Below are 21,749 nucleotides of genomic sequence, written 5' to 3' on the forward strand. Positions count from 1 at the left end.
GGTTGGGACTAGCACTGGGACCAGAACTATTTTCAGACCAAGTGGGTATAACTTGATGTTGTATTATTATGTGTTGTCCTGTCTGTCTCTTACTTTCAAGGCCTCGCTTGAAAAATAGTTTTTTGGTATCAGTGGGACTTACCAGGTTAAATAAAGGTAAAAAAAAAAAGCTTGATTTTACAGTTTTAATTAGCATTGTTTCGTATGTGAATAGTATAGAGAAAAACTGAAAAAAATAAAAATAATAACCTAGTCAGTGATCATCATAATGCCATCAGCAATCATGCTAATCACTGACTGGCCCTTGGGAAAAAAACACTATAGTAATCCTGTAAGAAATTGTATTTTATTTCACATATACCACATATAAGAATACTATTGCAATAACTACTGTAAAAGACAACACACTTCATAAAGTACAATAATCTCATTATAAATTCAGGAGTACTACAGACACACTAAGTCCCTATGTATGTAGGCTATATAAATTATTATTCATCAGGAGCAGATCAGTTACACCACTACAACACTGTTGTAAATTAACCTAATCATTATAGGCTAATGGTAGCACGTACACGACTGTGTAAATAACAACATTCCTTAACTAGAAAATGTGCACAGATCTCCATGTCTGACAACACCCAAGGCTTCACCCAGAGACATTACAAATACCGCAAGAAGGCACGGCCCAGTGGTTCTGCCTTGCACAACCTTTTGTCAAAGTTGTAGTGAATCTCTTCTGAAATGCACAAAAATGCACCTTTTAGTGAAAGACCACGCCCACCACCTCTACCCCTTTTGGCCAATCGACATGACAAGTTCATAATTTCTTCCTTGGCCGATAACCAACCTTCATACCAAGTTTTGTGCAAATCCGTGCCCAACTTTGTGAGATCCTGCAAACAGACGGGCGGATGGGCAGACACACAGACGCGGGTGAAAACATTACCTCCATGGCGGAGGTATATACATAATTATAGGTCCATATTACGCTTCCTAATGACTCGTCTGGACAATTAGGTTTTGATCTTGGTAGTTCAATAACAATTAAAGGGCTGGACAGGCGTTTACTATTGGTGTTCGTGGACTAAGTGGGCGGGGTTAAACAAGTGCCTTTCCAAAATAAGCAACGTGCACGGACACGAGCAAAGGAGGGCAGCCAAGAGAGTAGGGAACCTGGAAAACTTTGACCAGCGAGAAAGCCCGGAGAAGAAAGCGCATGGACCGAGAAAGAGAAATATAAAGTATAAACGGAAACTTGGAGCAGTCCAGCAAAGGGGCGTGAGGTATGGAAGCTGTCGCTGCTACTGCTCTCACCGCAAACCTATTCACAGTCAGTTGTGTGATAGGCTACTTTGTTTATTGTAACTTTGCAAGCGACAACGCCGTAGCCACTTGCACGTCAACAGGATTTAGCAGTTTCAGAGACATGTTTTACAAGCGCATACTTGAACCGCACTGTCTCCAAGAAAGTTGGTAGCTTATACTGTAGCTAAAAAAGATTAAGTCGGCCAACTCTCAGTGTTTTGTTGGTGGTCAGTTTCTGTCAGCTGGTAGCATCTCAAAGAATGACCTTGCGGCTGCAATTTGGCTAAATCACAATCACAAAGGAAGGTACTCTCGCAAGTTTAATTAAGTTGAATGTCAATTAGCAGTAATTCTCAGCTTTGAATGAGGTCTGACAACAATTGTATGTGAGTTTTGAAAGCAACATGAAGCTACTAACAGGTTCTCAAGAGGCCAGGTAGATGCTGCTCGAATTACAGGTGCACCAGTTACAAACACTGCAAAATTATTTAATGTGGCAAGGGGAACATTCTCACAAATCATCAACATATGCTAAACAAAGTTGAAGCTCACCAAAGGGGGTAGATTGACATTTAAAACACCACAAAACTACGGCCTCAAAAATGACCACCCAATTCAGTCAACACCTCTAAGACAGAATCAACAGAAGTGAGCTTCACAAAGCTGGTATTTATGACAGGGCTTTCATTTGGAAACCTGCTTGTATCCAAGGCCAGCACACAAAGAGGCATAACCTGGTTTAAACAGTATTAAGCCTGGACCCCTGAGCGGTGAGGGAAAAGTCTGATGAGTCATTTTTTTTACCCTTTTTCCGACATCAGGATGGGTTTACTTTTGGAGAAAGACAAAAGATGCCTTGAACCCACAATGTCTCTTGCCAACTGTTCGACATGGTTGATGTGTAATAGTATGGGAAGCCATCTTGTCGCAGTCATTAGGCCTGATGATTGTTCTACACAGTAGAATAACAGCCAACCAATACACGGTTTCCTCATGATGTCCCCATATTCTAAAATGATAACGTCCCTTGCACACTGCTAAACAATTTCCGGAGTGGTTTCTTGAACACCAGGATGAAGTGAAATGCCCTCCATGGCCTCCAAAAACTATACCGGATCTAAACACTGAGTCTGTATGGGAAGTTGTGGAGTGCAGTGCGAAGTAGATTTCCACCTCTTTCCTTCTTGTGGAATGGTCTAATATACCACTGCACTCAGTTTAGGACTTGTGTGACAGCACTGTAAGGAGGACTGAATCTGTCCTGAAGGCAAAATGGTCGCCCTAGTGCTCATCAGGTACTTGATATTCATATATTGTTAGGTGTTTCTGTTATTGTGTCCACACCTTACTATGAGTCTGCCTAGTTTTGATAGGATGCGTAGTCTCAGGTGTGACTCAGCTGATGAACCGGTCATGCTACACAGGCTTGAAAACCATAAATGTTTCATAGAGGGGAAATTATTGATTTGCAGTGAAGCAAACCACAGTGTTTGTCATCTTACTGGGGTAAACCATTCTCAGAACATGAATCTCTATGACAACTATTGTTTCATCAGCAATAGAATACCAAACCAAGGAGAGGAAAACATTCTATATGGTGTGTGGATATGTTATATGGTTAGTTTATTTCTTTCAACCATTCATGGATTTTGTTGAGCCATATTGCTGTTTTTTTCTGGATTACTGATGACTAAAATACAGCTGGGAGGTAGAAGGGCACATGGTACACTTGGGCTAATAAATCTCCAGTTCAATCTCCAGTTGATGTTCACAGATATTCATAAGTAATCGGCATGGTAATGGTCAGCAGATTTAATAAAGGGACAATTTACCCCTATAGTCAACCATGTTAGATATACCTCAGTGAGTGATATATTAGAGATAGTAAAATCTTTCCACAGAGAAAAAAGGTTGTAGCAACATGTGTAGCAACTTTGTACTTAAGGTTTAGCTCATCCATAGACAATATATGATATAAGATATTTCCTACAATGATTTAGAACTGTACTCAGGTAAGATGACAGGCAAAATATTCCATTCTGGAATGGGGAAGCATAGAGATAAACCTGTTTTATCTCTATGTGGGGAAGGAAGCTTTATGACATTTTGTCTCGATTTTCAAAACTCCTAGCAATCTCGGTGGTAAAAAAAAAAAACTGCGCCGAATTTTATTCAGCATATATACTTGACACAATATGCTGCAATGAATAGGTATCTCTTTGGGTGAAGTGAGTAAGGTTTATGTCCTACAGTATGGAATATGTTTGAGTTTCAGTTGGCTCTTTGCATGTTTATTTTACACGACTAGATGATGATTATTCGTCTGTGTGTGTGTCTCTGTCCGTCCACCTGTGTCTACTGTTAGAGGTGGCTTACGATGGACCCCAGCAATGAGACTGAGAAGATGAACTCTGACCTCCCAGGCAGCCCCTCCTACCATGAGCCCCAGGGGAATGGGTCCCAGAAACCGGTCCTGCCCAGAAGCACAGGTACCCACACAGCCGTCACAAACCCATTTTTTACCAGATAAAATAACACAAGATGTCTCAATTTTTTTATTTGATATTAATATCAAACAGGGTGATTCAGTGTATTGTTGTTTTGTTTAGAGCTTGCATTTTACTTCATTTGAATATACAGGGAGGGTGTACCTGGTTACTTATCTCTGATATAATGCAACTCCTTTCCCTGCAACTGACACTCTCCTACTTGCACCCTGAGCCTCCATAAAGACTTGCTGTCTAATATAGAACTTCACTATGCTCAAATCAATATCTTGAATTGCTAACCTGGTATAGTAATTCCTAGCGGCACAAAAGTGATGATCATCCACGTAGAAAGAGCTTGACACTTGGAACTACTTCACACTTACTGTACCTCAAACACTGATTAACGATGAACCCATGAGTTGTTTATTACCCTTGTTATGCTTGTGTCCCGGTCATCCTGACCTTAGTAAGGTCATACCATTTAACACGCAGTTTCTGGTGGTATACTTAGAAAATATGATACAGGCTGATTACAACTTACCTGTCTATGACTATAAAAATACTCTGTTGTCTTGAATCTTGATTACTGAAAAGTAACTCCTCTTTTAAGGTCCTTATGGAATATGACCTACTGAGCTTGTTTTGATGGGCACAGATTATTCCTGTTGTCCTACACTAAAGCATTTCCCCAGACAAAATACAGTCAGTGTTGCTGGATGTAGACCTGCTCATAAGCTAAACTATGAGCTTTGAAAATTCTGCTCTGTAATGTTTATTTACTTGAAAGTTTACTTAAATAAACCACTTAAAATGTCTCTTGTACAGAACTATCAATGGGAATTGAAAGGAATCCCTCTACTTGGATGGAAAAAATACGCAAGCTGTATCGTTCGGTGTTGTTTAAACTAACTGTAGAAAGCTTCACTAAACTATATGGTCAGAGGAGCTAAAAACAGGTAAATTCAACCCATTGTTCAACTAACATTTTCACACCTACTGTATTTGGTTTAATCCATGTGATTTTTTTTTTTCCAGTGACAAAACAGAAGTTTATTTATATGAAAATCGATTATTAGGCTACTGAAATTAAATGCTTAAATCATTTTTTTTTCATGGATTTACCTTAAGAACAAAAAAACATGAATAATTCAGGAAGAAACCTTAAAAACCTGTTCTATTAATATATAATTGCAATCAGATTACGCAATTTTTGAAAAGTATCTAATTACAAGAGCATTACAGTTAGAAATACTCAATAATATACTGTACGTGTGATCCCATTATTACAAAATGGCACTTAAAATGGAAAAGGATTGGGAAAGATGGTGGGGTGCAGCCCTCAAAGCAAATAACTCATAGGAATCGCCCCATGTAGCCCCGGATTTAGTTTGCAGCTGTGCCTTTGTTTTTTCTTGTGTGTTATGCAATACTAATTATATTAGAACAAGAACAGAAAAGAGTGGTATGAGCATCAGGACAAGTGCCTTTAAATAAATATGTAAAAAATGATTAAAATGAAACTGTTCAGATCATCATCAAAAAATCTGCCACAGTTATTTAAAAAAAAAAAAGATTAATTCAAGTTGCGTACTGTCCTTTATTCAAAGCAACACAAGGAAAGATGTTTGTCAAACTGGTCAACAGCAATAGACTGTAAAACAAAGCGATGTGATAATCATTTTGAGATTTATGACTGTGCCATTACATCAAGATCGTATAATGTCCAAATCTGCATTTATTATTTGCTTTTATTTGCACTGTCTCTTATAGTTTTATATTGATGTGCATTACCTTTATCTTATTTTACTACCTCTTTTTTTATTGCCTTTTGTGTACTTGACTTCCTTGGCACGGTTCCACCAACTGCTGCTGTGGCACCTGAATTTCCCCAAGGGGATCAATAAACTGCAATCTTATCTTAGTTTTTTCTTAGTTTTGCATACAGTTTTACATGAAAAATCTTGTCAGCTATGTGTGTCTGCTAAACTCATCAATTTTCTATCTGAACCTGTGTTCCTTCCCTATCTACCTGGTTAACGGTGCCCTATGTCTCTGTTGGCTCACAGCAACACAAAGCATGTAGGCTTAACCCTGATACACACTCACGCACATACACACGCACGCACACACACACACACACACACACACACACACACACACACACACACACACACACACACACACACACACACACACACACAATGGCTTACAAGATTGCTGCAACATTCTTTTTGTGAACTTCCGACCTCCAGCTTCTACTCAGTCAGCACTGTTAAGACGACTGCACAGTTGAGGGAAAACTACAGGGGAGAAAGCTGTGGACCAGCCAAAAATTATGGCGCGCAATTCCTTGAAATCTGTTTTTTTTTCCAGAGTATGTTTTTAATGCTGCTATTTGACTTCTTGCTCTGTTCTCACCTCTGATATCATGTAGTTTGAGAGATTACCCCACCCCACCACACCCACACCCACACCCCACCCACAGCCACACCCATGTTGGCTGGTTGCCCTACTAGACTGGCTGTTAATAATATCAATAATGTGATACTCTGTTGATCCCCAAAGGGAAATTCTCTTTTCACTAGCCCCCCCGCCCAGGGAGGTCAGGGTGCAGGGACACCTACAGAACAACCCGCCTGCTCTTGCTCAAGAATACTTCAGCAGGACAGATATGTGCCAACACTGGGGCTTGAACCTAGTTTGAGGGATAGTCTCCCTAGTCACTACCTTACTGCCCCGATGGTTGCCCCACTGACTACTACACTGCAATTTGAAACAGGCTAAATGAGAGCCCTAGAGGCTGAGGTGGGCATATTGCTGTGGACCTGTAACATCCACAGTTTGGAGTTTATCTGATGTTGAGTGTTTTCACATACACTATCTTGGACCTTATCTCTGTCTCTCTCTTTGTCATGATGTTAAACACCACCTAGTGGGCGTCAACCTCAACCAATCATTGGCCACAGTAGTTTTGAAAATGCTGCTTTGAAAATGCCGCTGAAGCAAGCAGAACTTGAGGTTGGTAAGGAGGGATCCTTACCAACCTCAAGTTCTGCTTGCTTCAAAACTACTTTGTAATGAAAGAGGAAAAATTACCAGCACTCACTTTAAGGCTGATCTGTGCTATCACACAAGTTTGTGCAACTTCTAAACAATGTTTGCAAAATATGTCATGTGTCACACAATCTGTTCTTTCAACAAGTCCAGTTTATATGGTCACCATGACAGCAGATGTATAGGCCACAAGCCAGCAAAAAAAAACAAATCCTATAGGCTAATGATATCCAGATGTGTCCACTAAGCAACATATGGAGTTCCTTAATGTTCCCAGTGCAGTGTGCAGAGTACAGCATAGATGATGGATTGTACTGTTACACAAATAAGTCCACATGAAAAGTCCAACATCACAGAATCAAGCCACCTACCCACTCAATAGTTCAACTCGGATCATTTTAGTCCACAGAGGCCACACGCTATATCCTTGTTCCCTGTGTGAACCCCTTGTCCAGTAAACTGAGTAGAGATTACAATAGATCTATTGCAAAAAATGTGATAGCCTCCTAAGTATCAGCTTCACTGTTTGGCTCTCTACTTCTCAATCAAAACACCTGGATTGATTCTTGTTCCCTAAGACAAGGGAAAAGACTAGGGCTGCAACTAACGATTATTTTCATTGTCGATTAATCTGTCGATTATTTTCGCGATTAATCAATTAGTTGTTTGATCTATAAAATGTCAGAAAATGGTGAAAAATGTCAATCAGTTTTTCCCAAAGCCCAAGATGATGTCCTCAAATGTCTTGTTTTGTCCACAACCCAAAGATATTCAGTTTACTGTCATAGAGGAGTAAAGAAACCAGAAAATATTGACATTTAAGAAGCTGGAATCAGATAATTTTGACTTATTTTTCTTAAAACATTACTCAAACCGATTAATCGATTATCAAAATAGTTGGCGATTAATTTAATAGTTGACAACTAATCGATTAATCGTTGCAGCTCTAGAAAAGACACAAAATCCCTAGAGGCTGAGGTGGGTAAGGTGGGTATATTACTATGGAGCTGTAATACTTGAGATTTGGAAGTTATCTTATGTTGGGTGGGCATTCTCTTGTTCTCTCTCTCCCTCTTCTCTCTCTCTCTCTCTCTAGGCTGCAGCTGGCTGGTGGTAGTAGCAGCTGTAGTGGCCTCTCTGAGCGGCCTGATGCTGGGCTATGAAATGGGCCTGACTTCTGGGGTCCTGCTGCAGCTGCGCGGCCTCCTCTCCCTCTCCTGCCGGGAACAGGAACTGCTGGTCAGCTCCCACCTGCTTGGTGCTCTGCTCATCTGCCTGGCCGGGGGCCCCTTTCTGGACCGCTACGGCCGCCGCTGCTCTATGCTGTTTAGCGCCGCCCTGGTGGTGGGAGGGAGTGTTGTGCTGATCGCCGTTACCTCACTTGCTGCGCTGACACTGGGCCGGATGGTAGTCGGCATGGGAACAGCGCTGTCCGGTACGGCAGCGTGTCTGTACATTGCGGAGATCTCACCGCGGGAGAGGAGGGGCCTGCTGGTGACGCTGTATGAGCTGATGGTGGTGGTGGGTGTGCTGATGGGGTTCAGCTGTAGTTATGCCTTTGCTGCCCTGCCCCATGGCTGGAGGTATACATTTGGACTAGTGATCCCCCCAGCACTGCTGCAGATCGGTGCACTCTTGCTCCTCCCACCCAGTCCACGCTTCCTGGTTGCCCGGGGCGAAGTGGAGCGGGCCAGGGTGGTGCTGGCCAGACTGAGGTGTGGAATTAAGGAGCATGTGGAGGTGGAACTCAGGGACATCCAGGCAGGGCTTAAAGAGGAATCAGAACATGGTTTCCGGGAGCTGTTTAGCGCCAAGGCCAACCTGCGCTCGCGGTTGCTAACGGGTGTGGCCTTGGTGTTCCTCCAACAGGCGACTGGTCAGCCCAACATCCTGTCATACGCTTCGCCACTCCTCCGCAGTGTAGGCTTTAATAGTGACGCCGCTGCAACCTTGGCCTCCACGGGGTTCGGGGTAGTCAAAGTGGCAGGCACCATCCCTGCTGTGTTGCTGGTCGACCGTTTGGGACCCAAGAGCTTCTTGTGTGTGGGTGCTGTCGCTATGGCGTTGTCACTAGCCACATTGGGTGCGGTGACATTGCAAAGCCACACCCACCTCACTAGCCTATGTCAGAGTCGGTCTGGACTAAACCACACCCACAAGGTGTGGGATTCAAACAGTACCTCTCCACAGTTGGATAACAGTGACATTTTGACCACTGCCTTCCCCAGCCAATGGAACAGTGAGGAGGCAGAGGTGCTGAGGACTAACAGAAAAGATGATGGGATTGGGGGATCAGTAGGAGGGAGGATTCATGTGGAGATGTCATCCTCACTGAAGTGGGTGTCATTGATCAGCTTGTTGGTGTATGTGGCAGCCTTCTCCATTAGCCTTGGGCCCAGTAAGAACACACTCATACAAACTCATTCACTCCCTCTTCCACTCATTCACTTCCTCTTCCACTCACTCACTCACTCTACACAGACACACACACAGAAATTAAAACCAACTGTTAACTGGTCCGCTACCTACCATATTGACACCATGATGTTACCATTTTTAAGATAAGGGTGGGATCTATGCATTTCCGCCAGCCCATATTCACATGAATCATGCTTTATTATTTTGCTAAACTTGTTTAACCAGTTTGTGTAGAGCAGGGATAGGCAACCATATACCATGGAGGGCTGAGGGTGTGCATGTTTTCATACCAGTGTTTAGTTGGATTAAAACATGAACACTCTCTGTACTTAATAGCACATGTTTGCCTATTCCTGGTGTAGAATTTGCAAGTAGTTTTGAGCCATATTCACTGTGACAGGCACATTACATGTGCAAAAAAAATTGCCTGTTGGTGTATTTGGTACTGATAAGCAGCTTGAAACATTTCTAAAGTTACACGTGGTAACATGTAGTACAACGTACCACTGTGGTTACAGTTTAATAAATAGGCTTAGTGTACATTGAAACACCCCAGTGCCCCAGATCTAAGCAACATGGCCCCAGACTTTAAAGCTTTTATACTGCAACTGTGAAAGAATCTTATGCATTCAGGTACTTCAGTTGCTAATGCAATGATTTCTATGTATGTCAATTTGTCAAACCTGACCTACTGTATATCACACACACAAAATTGTCAGATAACAATATTCTACAAACGCATGCTGGATCATATTATTTGTATTCATAATGTGACGTCAACCATCAACCCCTGTATCTGATGTATGTGTGTTTGTGTGTTTTTCCATTTCTGTTCCAGTGGTGTATGTGGTTCTCAGTGAGATCTTCCCCATGGGCGTCAGAGGCAAGGCTGTGTCTGTGGTGTCAGCTGTCAACTGGGCCACTAACCTGCTCATCTCCATGACCTTCCTCACCATTACAGGTGTGTGTGTGTGTGTGTGTGCGTGTGTGTGTGTGTGTGTGTGCGTGTGTAATGGGTTATCCTATTTGAATTGGGGGTCCATGCGCCAACTGTGATATGGCTGTACTATTTCTGAGACTGGCCTAAAACTAGGGGAATAATTCACTAGCAGACCAACACACAGCATTTCTGCTCCACAACAAATCCTTACAGACATACAAACATAGTAACCTCAATAGAGCTTTATCAGGGTCTCACTTTGTATCTGCAATTTTATCTTTCGCCCAGCACCAGTTAGAAAGGTAGATGTACATAATGTTTCTGAAAAACAAACAAAAAAAAACAATCACAAACTAATATGCGTCTTCACCTACAAACTTGTGATATAGCCTGATATTTAACGATAAACACATTTGTTGCTTTACATCCTGTAAGAAAGAGAAGGTGCACCCTTATGTTGCCACTACTGATGTGTCAGTGACCGCCTATCTGTTGCAGAATCATAACAATAGCGCCCAATCAGTGAAACAGAAAGACTAGACTCGCATATAGAACATTTAAGTTGTCCTTATCTAAACTTTGCATATTTGATGGGCGTGCTCTCACTTGTGCAAGGGTTTAGCAGCTTTTGTAAGTGTGGTCATGGATCTGGTCACATGCCAGTGATTCCTTTCCCGTCAGTCTAGTTTACCATAATGGAACTTTGTCACGACGACTAGTGGAGCAAGGAGGCACATCGAGCTCAAGCTCATAGATATGGGACTGAAGCTACTTGCAGAAAATTGAGGATATGTTTTGTGTGTGTGTGTGTGTGTGTATTGTCCCTTTTCTAGAGAAGATTGGCGTTCCTAATGTGATGTTCCTGTATGCTGCTATGAGCTTTGTTCTGCTGGTGTTTGTCATCCTCTGTGTCCCTGAGACCAAGGGACGCACATTGGAGCAGATATCAAAGGAACTGGCTAAGAAGTGAGTTGCACCTGTTTTACACACACCCTCACCTTGATTTTACCAATATACAGGACCTAAAGTAAACACCCCTTGTGCTAATAAACTAGGCACTCGGATTCCATGTAATATAAATTGGGGATTAGTGCAGGTATGACACTGGAGTTGTCAAGTGGTTACCTCCCATCACTAGCCTGGTTCCAGACTCCTGAATCGCGACCCGCCCACTCTTCAGATTTGGTCGAATGATTCAGAGCATCTGGTGTTACTCTATTCAACAGCAACTCAATCAGCGCCTTTGTGGGCGGGACTAAAGTTTGAACGGTTCGTGCAACAGTTTTTCATTGGCATTTCAGCAGAATAATATTTGTTGAAATGATTCCTTAACCGACATATTGTCTTTGCAAAGACAAATCAAAAACGACCAACATTCTTGGTAAAGTAATACACCCAGCATCAGTGTAACTGAAAATAACGTCAGAGCGGCCGGATACATCAGTCACTAGTGATTGGTTTGGGGGAAATCAACACCCCCCCCAACACACATGGAGTCAATCTCAAACTAGAAGGGCACTCGGAGACCTCCGCCAAGGTTCGTGCTATTATTGCTTGTTCGGTCCAGTAGTTTTTCCGTAATCCTGCCAACAGACAAACAAACAGACAAACAAATGGCACCGAAAACATAACCTCCTTAGCAGAGGTAATAATGGAGTGGTAACAAATGGACATTCAGTCTGAATATCATGCTATACTACCACAGATGTTTCACTGAATTACACCCACAGCACCTCTAGGTGGCTCAATTATGAACTACATGCCAAAACCAGCCCCTCTCTCTGCAATCATTAGATCTATATTCACCCACACTACACCTGCACAACATGGCATCTACTCTACACTTGAGCTTACATGTAGCCCACAACATCACAACCAATATTTCTTTCAAAAGGAATCTCAAACATGCCACCATCGCTGCACCATCACATGATAAATTAAGGTACATATCTTAGTCATGAAATGGGTTTTGGGACCCAACTGATGTTCTTTTCTCTTCAGCCAAAGCCCTGTAAGCCCTGAGCTCTGACTTCTCCTGAATTACACTGGTAGTGTATGTGATGATGCAACTACAAATTCAGAGCACCAAAGGGCACCAACTCCTTAACTTTCCATCCTCAGCTGCTAAACTAGTGTATCTAAACTTCTAACATGAACATGCCCAAATGTCTTGGAAATTACCTTTTTAACATACTCTTCAGCTGTCTGGCTCTTGCCATTTAATGTATCCATGAAATCAAATTCTAACATTAGTTGCCCCAGAGACATTCACAACCAGTAGTTGTTTGTCTTGTTATAGGTAACTGCAAACTGGAAAAAAAAAATATATATATAAATACAGGATGAATGATGCTGGACCACACTGGTCTATACTGTTGTAGTTCCCTCCACCACCAGTGGGAAGGAGGTTATGTTTTCCCTCCTGTCTGTCTGTTAGCAAGATATCTCAAAAAGTAAAAAATGGATTTGGATTAAATTTGGTGGACAGATAGCCCTTGGCCCAGGGATCAGTTGATTCAATTTTGGTAATGACCTGGATCTGGGATTTCCACCAGACAATAGTTTTTTAGCCTCAACTATAATGCTGCGTTCATCTGCTGATGGGAAAGTCCAACATCTGGGTGAATGAATGAACATGCTGTTTCGTTGGAAAATCAAGCCCAGATGAGAAATGATAAACAAAGATAAACCGTCAGGCTGCATATGCTTTGCATAGTGTTTTAGACTAGTTGTTGTCCATCGGGCAGATGCTACTGTTGGTTGATTATGCATCAGTTTGAAAGGGAAAATGCTGAAAAGTTGAAATGTTCTTCCAAAGTGAAACATCACTTAAAGTCACACTCACCTTCCCCCCTCCTTCCCCTTCTCTCCCTGCCTTTCCAGGAAGCATTTTGAGGTGAGGTTCTGGAAGAGGGTCCGACCCCAGGACAACCTGATCAGCAGCAAGCCCACAGTGACACCGGCTAACGTCTTACTAAGAGACTAAGAGACCACTACTGTACCGATACCACCTCAAGGAGAGACCGACATACCAAGGGCGAGGATCAAGGACATAATGACATTAACAGACGACACGCAGCATCGCCCACAAATGAATGCACAAATCTATTTCCAGCTGGCTGTGATGGTATTGTCTCCATGTTCTTTCTCCTTTCTACACACCTGAATGGAGAGAACAGTAGGGATGACAGAGATTGCACATAGAAAGGAATTAAAGAATGGAGAGACAGTTGAAGTATTTGCGAATTTGCTCAAATGAGAATAGCTCAGGGGCCGCTCCTACTCGTTGAAAAGGAGTCACGAAACGGAAACGATCAGATTCCACATGGCCAGATATATTTAATTCCTTCCTTCCTTACTATATTTCCCTCTTCGCTTTTTAAGAATGCAGCCGTAATGTTGAAGTGATGTTCGTTTCCTCTTTGCTCCCGGATTCAACTTCTGTCTCCAAAATGGCCATTTTATCTTCTGAACACTCATTACCCCAACTGAATTGCTACAACTGACTTAAATTTGGAAGTGTTAGGACAGTTACAAAAGACTGCTAGTTTGGAATCCCATAGTAAAATCAAAGATGTACTAGAAAATCAAATACTAATCTCACCAAATGACAATGCAGCTAAACACTCATTGGTACTCTGCTAGATCCCAAATTAATTCCAATTTCTAAAATCCTTGTTTTTTATGTGCTGCTCACTCATATGTAATAGCACCCTTTAATATTGCTCACACCAGTCATGTTACAAGTTCTACTGTAAGCTACATGACTTTCTGAACGGTACAGAAATAAGGTATGGTTGGGAAGAAGGCCTCAGTAGTTTTCTCCTTGGGCCTTCCCTCCTCTTGCTCTTCTATTGAAATACTCAGGAGGAGCCTGAAGTCTCTTCCATTACATTTTCTGGGAACAAGTAATCAAGGAAAGACTATTACAACTCATCAGGTTTAATAATATTGGGTAGAGGATATAACAAAAGTAAGTGCTGTAGTAGTTTGAAAAGTTGTGATGGAATATTTTTTACATACTTTGTACTTATGTGTCAGTGATGCCAAAATACTACTAGGTTGATTAACTATTGGAATGCTTTATTGTAAGAAAAATGACTATGGGTTGACTTATTCACAATTAAAATGGCACATTTTGTAATTGGTCCTTCATACCTACCTTGTATCTTTTTTCATCACGTTATAAAATGTAGAAATTCATCTATTGAAACCATTTGATGGAATATTCTGTGGAAGTTGCATCACTCACTCAACTTGTCATGTCAGGATTTGCATACATAAAAAAGAGAACAAAGAAAAGGGTAGGAGGAGAGCAAAACACAGTATACAGTATTCCTATGGTAGCCTATTTTATTCAGTAAACCTTTTTTATTTTTATACAAAATACAAAATTCTGAACAACACAGCGTCCCAAATCCTCAGGTGGACACCAGTTCAAAAAGTTCTCTATCCCACATACTTTAAACATCATGTGAAAGACATGTTCTCAGCATCCTCCCCGTCAGAAGCACTTTTTTTTACATACATACACAAGTTGCCTCTATACACAGATCTAGGACCAGGTGCAACTGCCATTGGCCCTATGTTGACATTAGGAACTAAGGTTGAATTTGGTTCCAATTCAAAATGCTTACCTCCTAACATTCCTTTTCCTTGATTGAAGGAATAGTATTGTGTGAGGGGTTTGTACCAATTTGCAGATGCCATTTGTCCATATTAGAAATATGTTGTCATGATCAAGACAATTCAGGCACTGACTACTGCCTCGACTATGGCCTCAAACACCGTTAGATGCTTTGAAATCTCACATAAAAGTATTGGTTGTCAGACCTCTTTTAAAAAAGGTGACAGATACTGCTAATTGGTATTCAACTTAATATCACTCACCTGTGGGGCTGCCTTAGTGCCTTTGTAATTTTGATTTTGCTACTTCAAAGTTAAAGTCTGTTTTTCAAATATTTTGTCCACTGCCTGTATAGCAATTTCTAAGATCAATACTGGACAATATTTTCCAGAATAGCCAATTTGAATGTCCTGGGTCTTGTTTTGGCTCTCTACCATTATTGCTAGGGACTAATCAGGAAATTCTATTTTGATCATTGCTCCTTCTAAAGTAAGTAGATCTACCAGCAGCCAAACTTGACATTAACATATGGTGGGGGACAGCAGTTTATAGGAAAACTGGTGGTTTGAATTTGAACAAAAGTGAGTGAGTGAACTGCTCTTCCCTCCCTCTACTACTGAGCACCTGAAAAAATTATTCTAAAGACAAATTATTTTAATGATATTGCCCAAACATTTAGGATATGTTATTATTTTCCATACAATGCCCAAGTCTGGAAGATACAATTCTCAAATTCAGTGAGTTCTCCATATTTACTGTGTGAGTAAAACTATTAACTAGGAAATAACGAAAAACGGAAATCACACATCTGCATTCTGATCAAATGCTACAAAGAACAGATTTTGAGCACAAACACCTGACAACTAAACAAAGTAGGGGAATGTAAGGAAGCAGCAATTTAAATTAGAATTGAATGCATACTGTGAATAGATGTGTGTGTGTATGTGCTCAAGGACATGATCCTATTTACTGTACATAACATTAAATAGTCCACCGGTCTGATTCTGTGTTGCACAGTCGATGAGTACAGTGGCACAAGCATCGATTGCTGCTTTTTCTCTCCCGGCTAAAATATTGGTAACACAGAGTGGACGCCTTGTATCTGTATATAAGGGCAAATTCTACATCTACAAACAAGCCATGGACGGAAATTTTTCCAGAGTAAGTGACATAGAAATTGGACGAGTGGTTGTGTATATAGGGTTAAAGGTGAGGCATCTCAGTGTTAAAATACTGACTCTCTTTGCGATCACCATTATTAAGCGTTCAAAATGGTTAGATTGTTGAAGACTGGCCTTTTTGCGTTCATGCAATAACACCCAGAGACGAATAAGAGCAAACTCTTATGGACGTTGACTACATTCCACTCAAACTTCCCCCGCCTTCAGTGTCAGTCAGGTTTGTAGGAGCAGTTTTCACTGAGGCATATTAAGTTTGGATGGTATATTTGCAGTTCAGTTTGCAGTTCGAGTTCAGGCTGTTAAAATCCAAAGATCAAAATGGTCACGCAATCCACAAGGACATTCAAATTTTGTGAGAAGGAAACTGTAAGACTTCTATTGGGCTCCGGTTAAAAAAAGGAAAAAAATCCAGGTAATATCCAGTCAGTCATATTACAGGTTTGTGGCTGTTGCCACGTAGAGATAAAAACAAATACATCCAAGGATAAGGTGCTTCTTCACTTGTCACAAACTGATCAGACCCGTCTTCTCTTTACCATCTTTTTACTTGCAGAGGGGTTTCTGACACTCGAACAGTAGTGGGTAGATCTGCTCCACAGCTGTGGCCACATTCTGCACATTTGGTCCTGAGACATGGGGTGGGGGGGTGAGAACGTAAAAACAAATTTTGAGTACAATAAAAACAAACAAAAGCAATAAAACCACACACTGAAAAGGCTAGAGAGCACTGAGACAGAGAAAGATCAAAACATAAATTCCACAGTATTAGTGAGATATGTACAGTTACAGTTCAGTTAATTCCTTGTTTATGTTAAGTCTCGTCATTACCCGTGTGCACGGCACAGCATACAAGAAACAGGCAAATCTATTATTTAACTTTGTGGAGTAAAATTCCTCGAGGAATTGGGTTATTTACAAACCGATTTACTGGTTGTAAGGGACTAGAACAGTGTTTCATTCCAATGTGGCCTCAATCCCTTAAGCTGGTGTGCCCTCTAGCTATGTGGGTTACATACAACATGAGTGGACAGAGAAAAAATATATACATCTAGAAAAGTATGCAAGCTTTGTGTGTGAGTGTGAAAGAGAGAAGGAGAGACAAAGAGACTGTATAATTGCGTATACTTGTACTTAAACATACAGACAGTAGACAAGAGTGTGTTTGTGCAAGTGTGTGTGTGTGAGATACCTGTAACTGTGAGGCTGCCGGTAGAGAACACCTGTACAGTTGCCTTGAGATTTTTGATCCTGTACGTAGCGGCGGGATGGAGCTCCGGTTCATAACTGACACACACAGACACAGCGTCAAGTCAAGTGTCAAGTGCGTCTGAACTCAAAAGGCCTGCTGAATCCAAGGCTGACTACAGAAGGGGGTTTGTACTCAACATTGACATGTGACATGTGTTTGCTCTAGTGTGAAACTCCTACAAGCGCTGAGCAGTGCTCCCACCACTAGGGGTCATCCTATCCTTACAAATATTGAATAAATAAAGAGAGTCACTAGTAAAGTTGAGTTTAAACAGTGAGCAGGGTTTTTTTTTTTTTTTTACAGCGCTTTGAACCCAGCATCTACATCTTCTGGTGGTGGTACTTTCTGTGTGTTACACCTCCACATGGCCTATGTAATTTATTCTGTTGTGGAAAGGCTATGGTTGCAAGTTCTATTGTCCGTTCTGTGCATCAGAGATGAGGAAAAATCCAGCAAGACAGCACAGTTATTAATCAGTAAAACAATAGTGCATAAATAAAACAAGGTGATTTATGGGTGGAAAATTGATTATTTGGAGGCTGAGACCAGTGAAATTGCCACCGTCATCTTCTGCAAAGCTTGCAAAAATTAAGACTTTAGTATAACTGTATAAACCATAGTTAAATTGTATCAAATCAGTGATTATTTGCCGGTGTATGCAGTATTAATACCCCTTTTTCAGAATTTAATAAAATTCAAAATCACAGAATAAGATCAAGAAGGGAAAAGCATTCTGAAAATGATAATCTCCTTGCTTCCCTGCCTGCCCTAGTTCTGGACTCTGGTGTTTTTTCGGTGTAGCACTTTGTATTGAGTCCATGTCCCAGCAATGTTGAAGTCCAGTTATAGCCAGGCAAAGATGAATCACAAACTACAACAATAGGCCCTTTTCACGTTGTGAGAAACTGGTGCATTACAACTTCCTGTGGCAACTTTAGAACGAAGAGGTAACTTTAGGTGAAGAACTTGTAGTTTAGATCCAGGAGTCAACAAAAATACTCTTTGTACTTCACCAATGTTAATTTTGGGCAGGTTGTGGGATGATTTAGTGAAGGCCAGAGCTGGCAACAATAAGTTGTAATGCACCTGTTTCTCAGTGCAGAAGCTGTTACCATGACAATGTCGAAAGGGCCTACTCTGAGTCATCGCCATCTTTGTGTATTTGTTTCTTAATGGGAATATACTTTTATAAAATAAGCATTTCTAGAATGACATCTGATGAGTCTGGTTTGTTACAGGGCAAAGCAAAATAAATGCACAGAATTATTTCCAAATACTGCTCAACCTAGGTCTGGATGGTGGTGATGTTGATGAGACAATGATGATGATTATGTAAGGATTAATGTTGATTTTAATGACTTTGATGATATGAGTGATGTGATGGTATCAATATCCTGTGTGTTACCTGGCAATGGGTCGGTTGTTCTTGGTAAAGTCGATGAGGTGGATTGCAAAGGGCATGGAGCACACTGCCAACACATTCACCACCTTGTAGTCAGAAAACCGCACCTGGACAGACAACACACACACACACACACACACACACACACACACACACACAAGTACAAATACAGCATAGGTTATCATTATTTAGCCTAGGAATGAATCAACAAGCTAGTGAAAAACCACGTGTGATCATTCTAGTTTAGAAAAAAACAGCCATGAATAGAATGAATAAAAGAATAACACTGTAAACAGCTGCATGATTGTTCTCACCTTGAAGCCAAGTTTCTGCAGACAGCGTGCCAACCTGCGGGCGCCCAGCTTCGACTCATCCTCACTGGGCGAGAGAGGAAAGCAGGAGTGAGTATGGGCATAGCTGTGGTATACGTACATGGTTTGCCATACACATGAGAAACCACACACACACACAAACAGTAACTAGCAACCTTAAGAGTAACTTCAGAGTGACTAGATGGTTGTTGCCAGCTGTATCATCAGAGGTGTATCAGTGACAGGTGGACATATGGCAATGCCACTACATTACTGCCTGTTGATGGGTGATGTCACCCAAAGGTTCAGCTGAAGCCAACATGATGGCACTGACAAATAAGGAAGTGAGGCGACCATGGCCACCAGCAGCCAACATTTCTCTGGTTACATAAAATGAAAGGCCTTCTGGCAACTGGTTCCTCCATTTGCAGTGTGCAGTGGCAGTTGTGCACATGGTTAACTGTGCATGCTCTTCTCTGTATTGGCTAAGTCTTTTTCTGCTAATGATTAGTGGAAGTGTGTGTGTGTATGCCTCGTGCAGCGTGTGTCTACCTGGTGGCTCCAGTACAGATGATTTTCCCTGAGGACCAAATCGAGGCTGTGATCTTGGGCTTGCGGAGCTTCATCAAGACTTTCTGAACACAAACACACACAGAGAGTAAGACGTTTATCTTCAAACAATGAATTGAAAACAATAAAAACAAAAAAATGAAACACACAAACATTAAACACTGTAAAAATGTGAATGCTGCTGATGTGGTCCATAAGCTTCTTCGTAAAACAAAAATCTTTGATAATGCAGTGAAGCAAGCACACGCTTAGGTTTCCTTACCCCTACTTCAGGCTTGTAGATCACGTTGGTTCCCTCTAGGGCGATGGTGCGCAGGTTGAGGTGGCACCTGGTCCTGAAGGTGGCCACCACATTGGTGACGATGATGTCAAGCGCCTCATCATTGCTGGAATCCATGTGGAAGCGTGTGGTGTGGCAAGGGGACCACCGGGGCTTTCTCCTCACACATCCATCAACAACACCTTCATCACCATCACCAAGGATGGATGGGGACACAAGACAGGCTGGAAGAAATAGAAAACCCATGCTTTATTATTGTTATTTGGGTATCGGACATTTATTCATTTGTCATTTTATATTATTTAGACATGAGGTATATTCCACACTAACACACACAAGGGTTATTTTAATTTATTGTTATTTCCCAGATGATTTATTGTTGTTCTGCTATTTTCCAAATTGTTTTAGTTTAATTTAGATTGTTATCCAACACAGCTGTGTCTTAGCTTGTCACCTCAATTGTTTTTGTTGTTGGTTCTTTCAAGGCAAGATGTTTTCATAAGTCCCATTTTTTAATCACCGAAGCACATCTTAATTACTGCATCTGTTACACATATAATTATATTACCACAAATTCCTGAACGGTAACTGCTTGTGTGTGGGTAATGTGTGCTAGTTAGTGTACATGTGGAACTTAACCAAAAACCTTGAAATATTTGGGAGGGTGCTGAACTCACCTCAATTGCTGCACCAGTTCAATTGATTCCCCGGGCTTGGGATGTTGCTTGGGCTTGTAGTCCCCTTCAATTTGGGATAAGGGAGTGCGAGTCAAAGCAAGCGTCAAATAGGCATCTGCAAGAAATAACAGATAAGTAACATTAATCGTTTAAATTATATTTACAGGAAAGCCCCGGAAAAGCTTGCTGTGAGTGGACTGACAGGCAGAAAAGGGTATAATCTAGCTATTTTGACCATGGTACAAAGTTAGCTTACCTGCTAATGGTGCAGCTAATTGACTGTAACGTTACTGACTGCAATGTTACTTAGCTACCTAACCAGATAAACAAGGAGGAAGACAATATCACGAAGGCGAACCCCGATATAACTTACAGTATGTTATATTTAAAAACAAGTGATGTAGCTTTAAACTAATACTTGGGTTTTCTTTTTCTATTTACCGTTAATGCAACCTGGAAACGCTCCTAGCGTAGTACTGCATAGTAACGCCACTGATCTGCTTGTTTGGGATAATGATGCCAGCTAACTTTAGCCAGCATAACTGTCAGCTAAGTTCATAGTCAACTGTTATGTCGCAAGCTAACTTACCGTTAACCAGCTAAGCTGTGTAAACCAATATTTTGGCGTGGCTAAAACATTAAAGAAATGGACAGCAATAAGCAAAGACCCCTCACAACAATCCAGCTAACTAGAAAGCTACCCGTTAGCTAGCAACAAAGGAAAGTGCCTTGTAGTCAATGAATGAAAAGTTGTTAGCTAGCTAGCTAGCTACACACTAGCTACTTAACGTTAGCTAGACTGAGGACATGGTAGGTACGCAACTTCGAAGTGGTTTTGAACATTAATGGCAAGTGTATGCATTTCAAAGGTGTGCTTTAATTGTTTAGATACCTCCTTACAGCTCACTGTTGTAACCCCAAAACCAAAACAAGCAGTCCACTGCAAGACGTCTGAAGAAGCTCCTTCAGCCGCAGACCACTGACCAACCAGCCAGAGTGAAAATGTAGCCTTCCGGTCGCAGCTTTCAAAATAAAACCCTTACTGACGAACATCTGTTGCAAACCAGATAATAAAATACCACAGACTTTTGCTTTTTATGTGTTACAATACTTTCATGTCGCACCCCATTGCCAAGTCAGCAAGAATAAAATACAACTTCTGGTTATCCATAGCTTTCAAAAGTGAAAAATAAACAAAATATATGTTTAAGGGAGAAATGTGTGGCAAATTAACATACAGATG

General features: G+C 41.3%; 2 protein-coding genes across 6 annotated transcripts; one reads left to right on the top strand and one right to left on the bottom strand.

Moving 5' to 3' along the window:
• The first annotated feature begins 1,152 nt into the window (after positions 1–1,152).
• slc2a12 (solute carrier family 2 member 12) lies at positions 1,153–13,233 on the top strand. 3 transcript variants are annotated; one of them, XR_011696884.1, is made up of 6 exons: positions 1,153–1,286; positions 3,674–3,797; positions 7,948–9,249; positions 10,108–10,230; positions 11,048–11,175; positions 13,093–13,233. XR_011696884.1 is itself a non-coding variant. In XM_071544891.1 (6 exons), exons 2-6 carry the CDS (start codon positions 3,686–3,688, stop codon positions 13,193–13,195), a joined length of 1,773 nt encoding a protein of 590 aa, XP_071400992.1. In that variant the 5' UTR covers positions 1,153–1,286; positions 3,674–3,685; the 3' UTR covers positions 13,196–13,233. The 3 variants fall into 3 exon arrangements, 2 of the variants coding, with proteins under 2 accessions (XP_071400992.1, XP_071400993.1); XM_071544891.1 differs by having other exon boundaries at positions 11,043–11,175; XM_071544892.1 differs by lacking the exon at positions 1,153–1,286 and adding an exon at positions 2,452–2,603 and having other exon boundaries at positions 11,043–11,175.
• Positions 13,234–16,506: 3,273 nt separating this feature from the next.
• On the bottom strand, positions 16,507–21,490 carry tbpl1 (TBP-like 1). 3 transcript variants are annotated; one of them, XM_071544896.1, is made up of 8 exons: positions 21,399–21,490; positions 20,507–20,621; positions 19,818–20,053; positions 19,532–19,614; positions 18,983–19,046; positions 18,672–18,775; positions 17,207–17,301; positions 16,507–16,643 (listed from the first exon to the last, which is right to left on the bottom strand). In XM_071544896.1, the coding sequence occupies exons 3-8, from the start codon at positions 19,944–19,946 to the stop codon at positions 16,561–16,563; spliced, it is 558 nt and encodes a 185-aa protein (XP_071400997.1). In that variant the 5' UTR covers positions 19,947–20,053; positions 20,507–20,621; positions 21,399–21,490; the 3' UTR covers positions 16,507–16,560. The 3 variants fall into 3 exon arrangements, with proteins under 3 accessions (XP_071400997.1, XP_071400994.1, XP_071400996.1); XM_071544893.1 differs by having other exon boundaries at positions 19,812–20,053; XM_071544895.1 differs by having other exon boundaries at positions 19,812–20,053; positions 21,407–21,489.
• Positions 21,491–21,749: the final 259 nt, after the last annotated feature.

This window comes from Centroberyx affinis, unplaced genomic scaffold (genome assembly GCF_046629955.1).
Source record: "Centroberyx affinis isolate AG114_WGS23_722 - 3 ecotype Tasmania unplaced genomic scaffold, CSIRO-AGI_Caff_v1 ptg004732l_1, whole genome shotgun sequence".
Taxonomy (NCBI): Eukaryota; Metazoa; Chordata; class Actinopteri; order Beryciformes; family Berycidae; genus Centroberyx; species Centroberyx affinis.

Bases quoted from the DNA above. Each gene is read 5' to 3' on its own strand.
- slc2a12 (XM_071544891.1), top strand. From the start codon at position 3,686: ATGGACCCCAGCAATGAGACTGAGAAGATGAACTCTGACCTCCCAGGC. The intron at 3,798-7,947 runs GTACCCACACAG...CTCTCTCTCTAG, and splicing joins GGTCCTGCCCAGAAGCACAG to GCTGCAGCTGGCTGGTGGTA. The intron at 10,231-11,042 runs GTGTGTGTGTGT...TCCCTTTTCTAG, and splicing joins GACCTTCCTCACCATTACAG to AGAAGATTGGCGTTCCTAAT.
- tbpl1 (XM_071544893.1), bottom strand. From the start codon at position 19,946: ATGGATTCCAGCAATGATGAGGCGCTTGACATCATCGTCACCAATGTG. The intron at 19,047-19,531 runs GTAGACACACGC...TCTCTCGCCCAG, and splicing joins ATCTGTACTGGAGCCACCAG to TGAGGATGAGTCGAAGCTGG. The intron at 16,644-17,206 runs GTATCTCACACA...CCCATGTCTCAG, and splicing joins CGGCAGCCTCACAGTTACAG to GACCAAATGTGCAGAATGTG.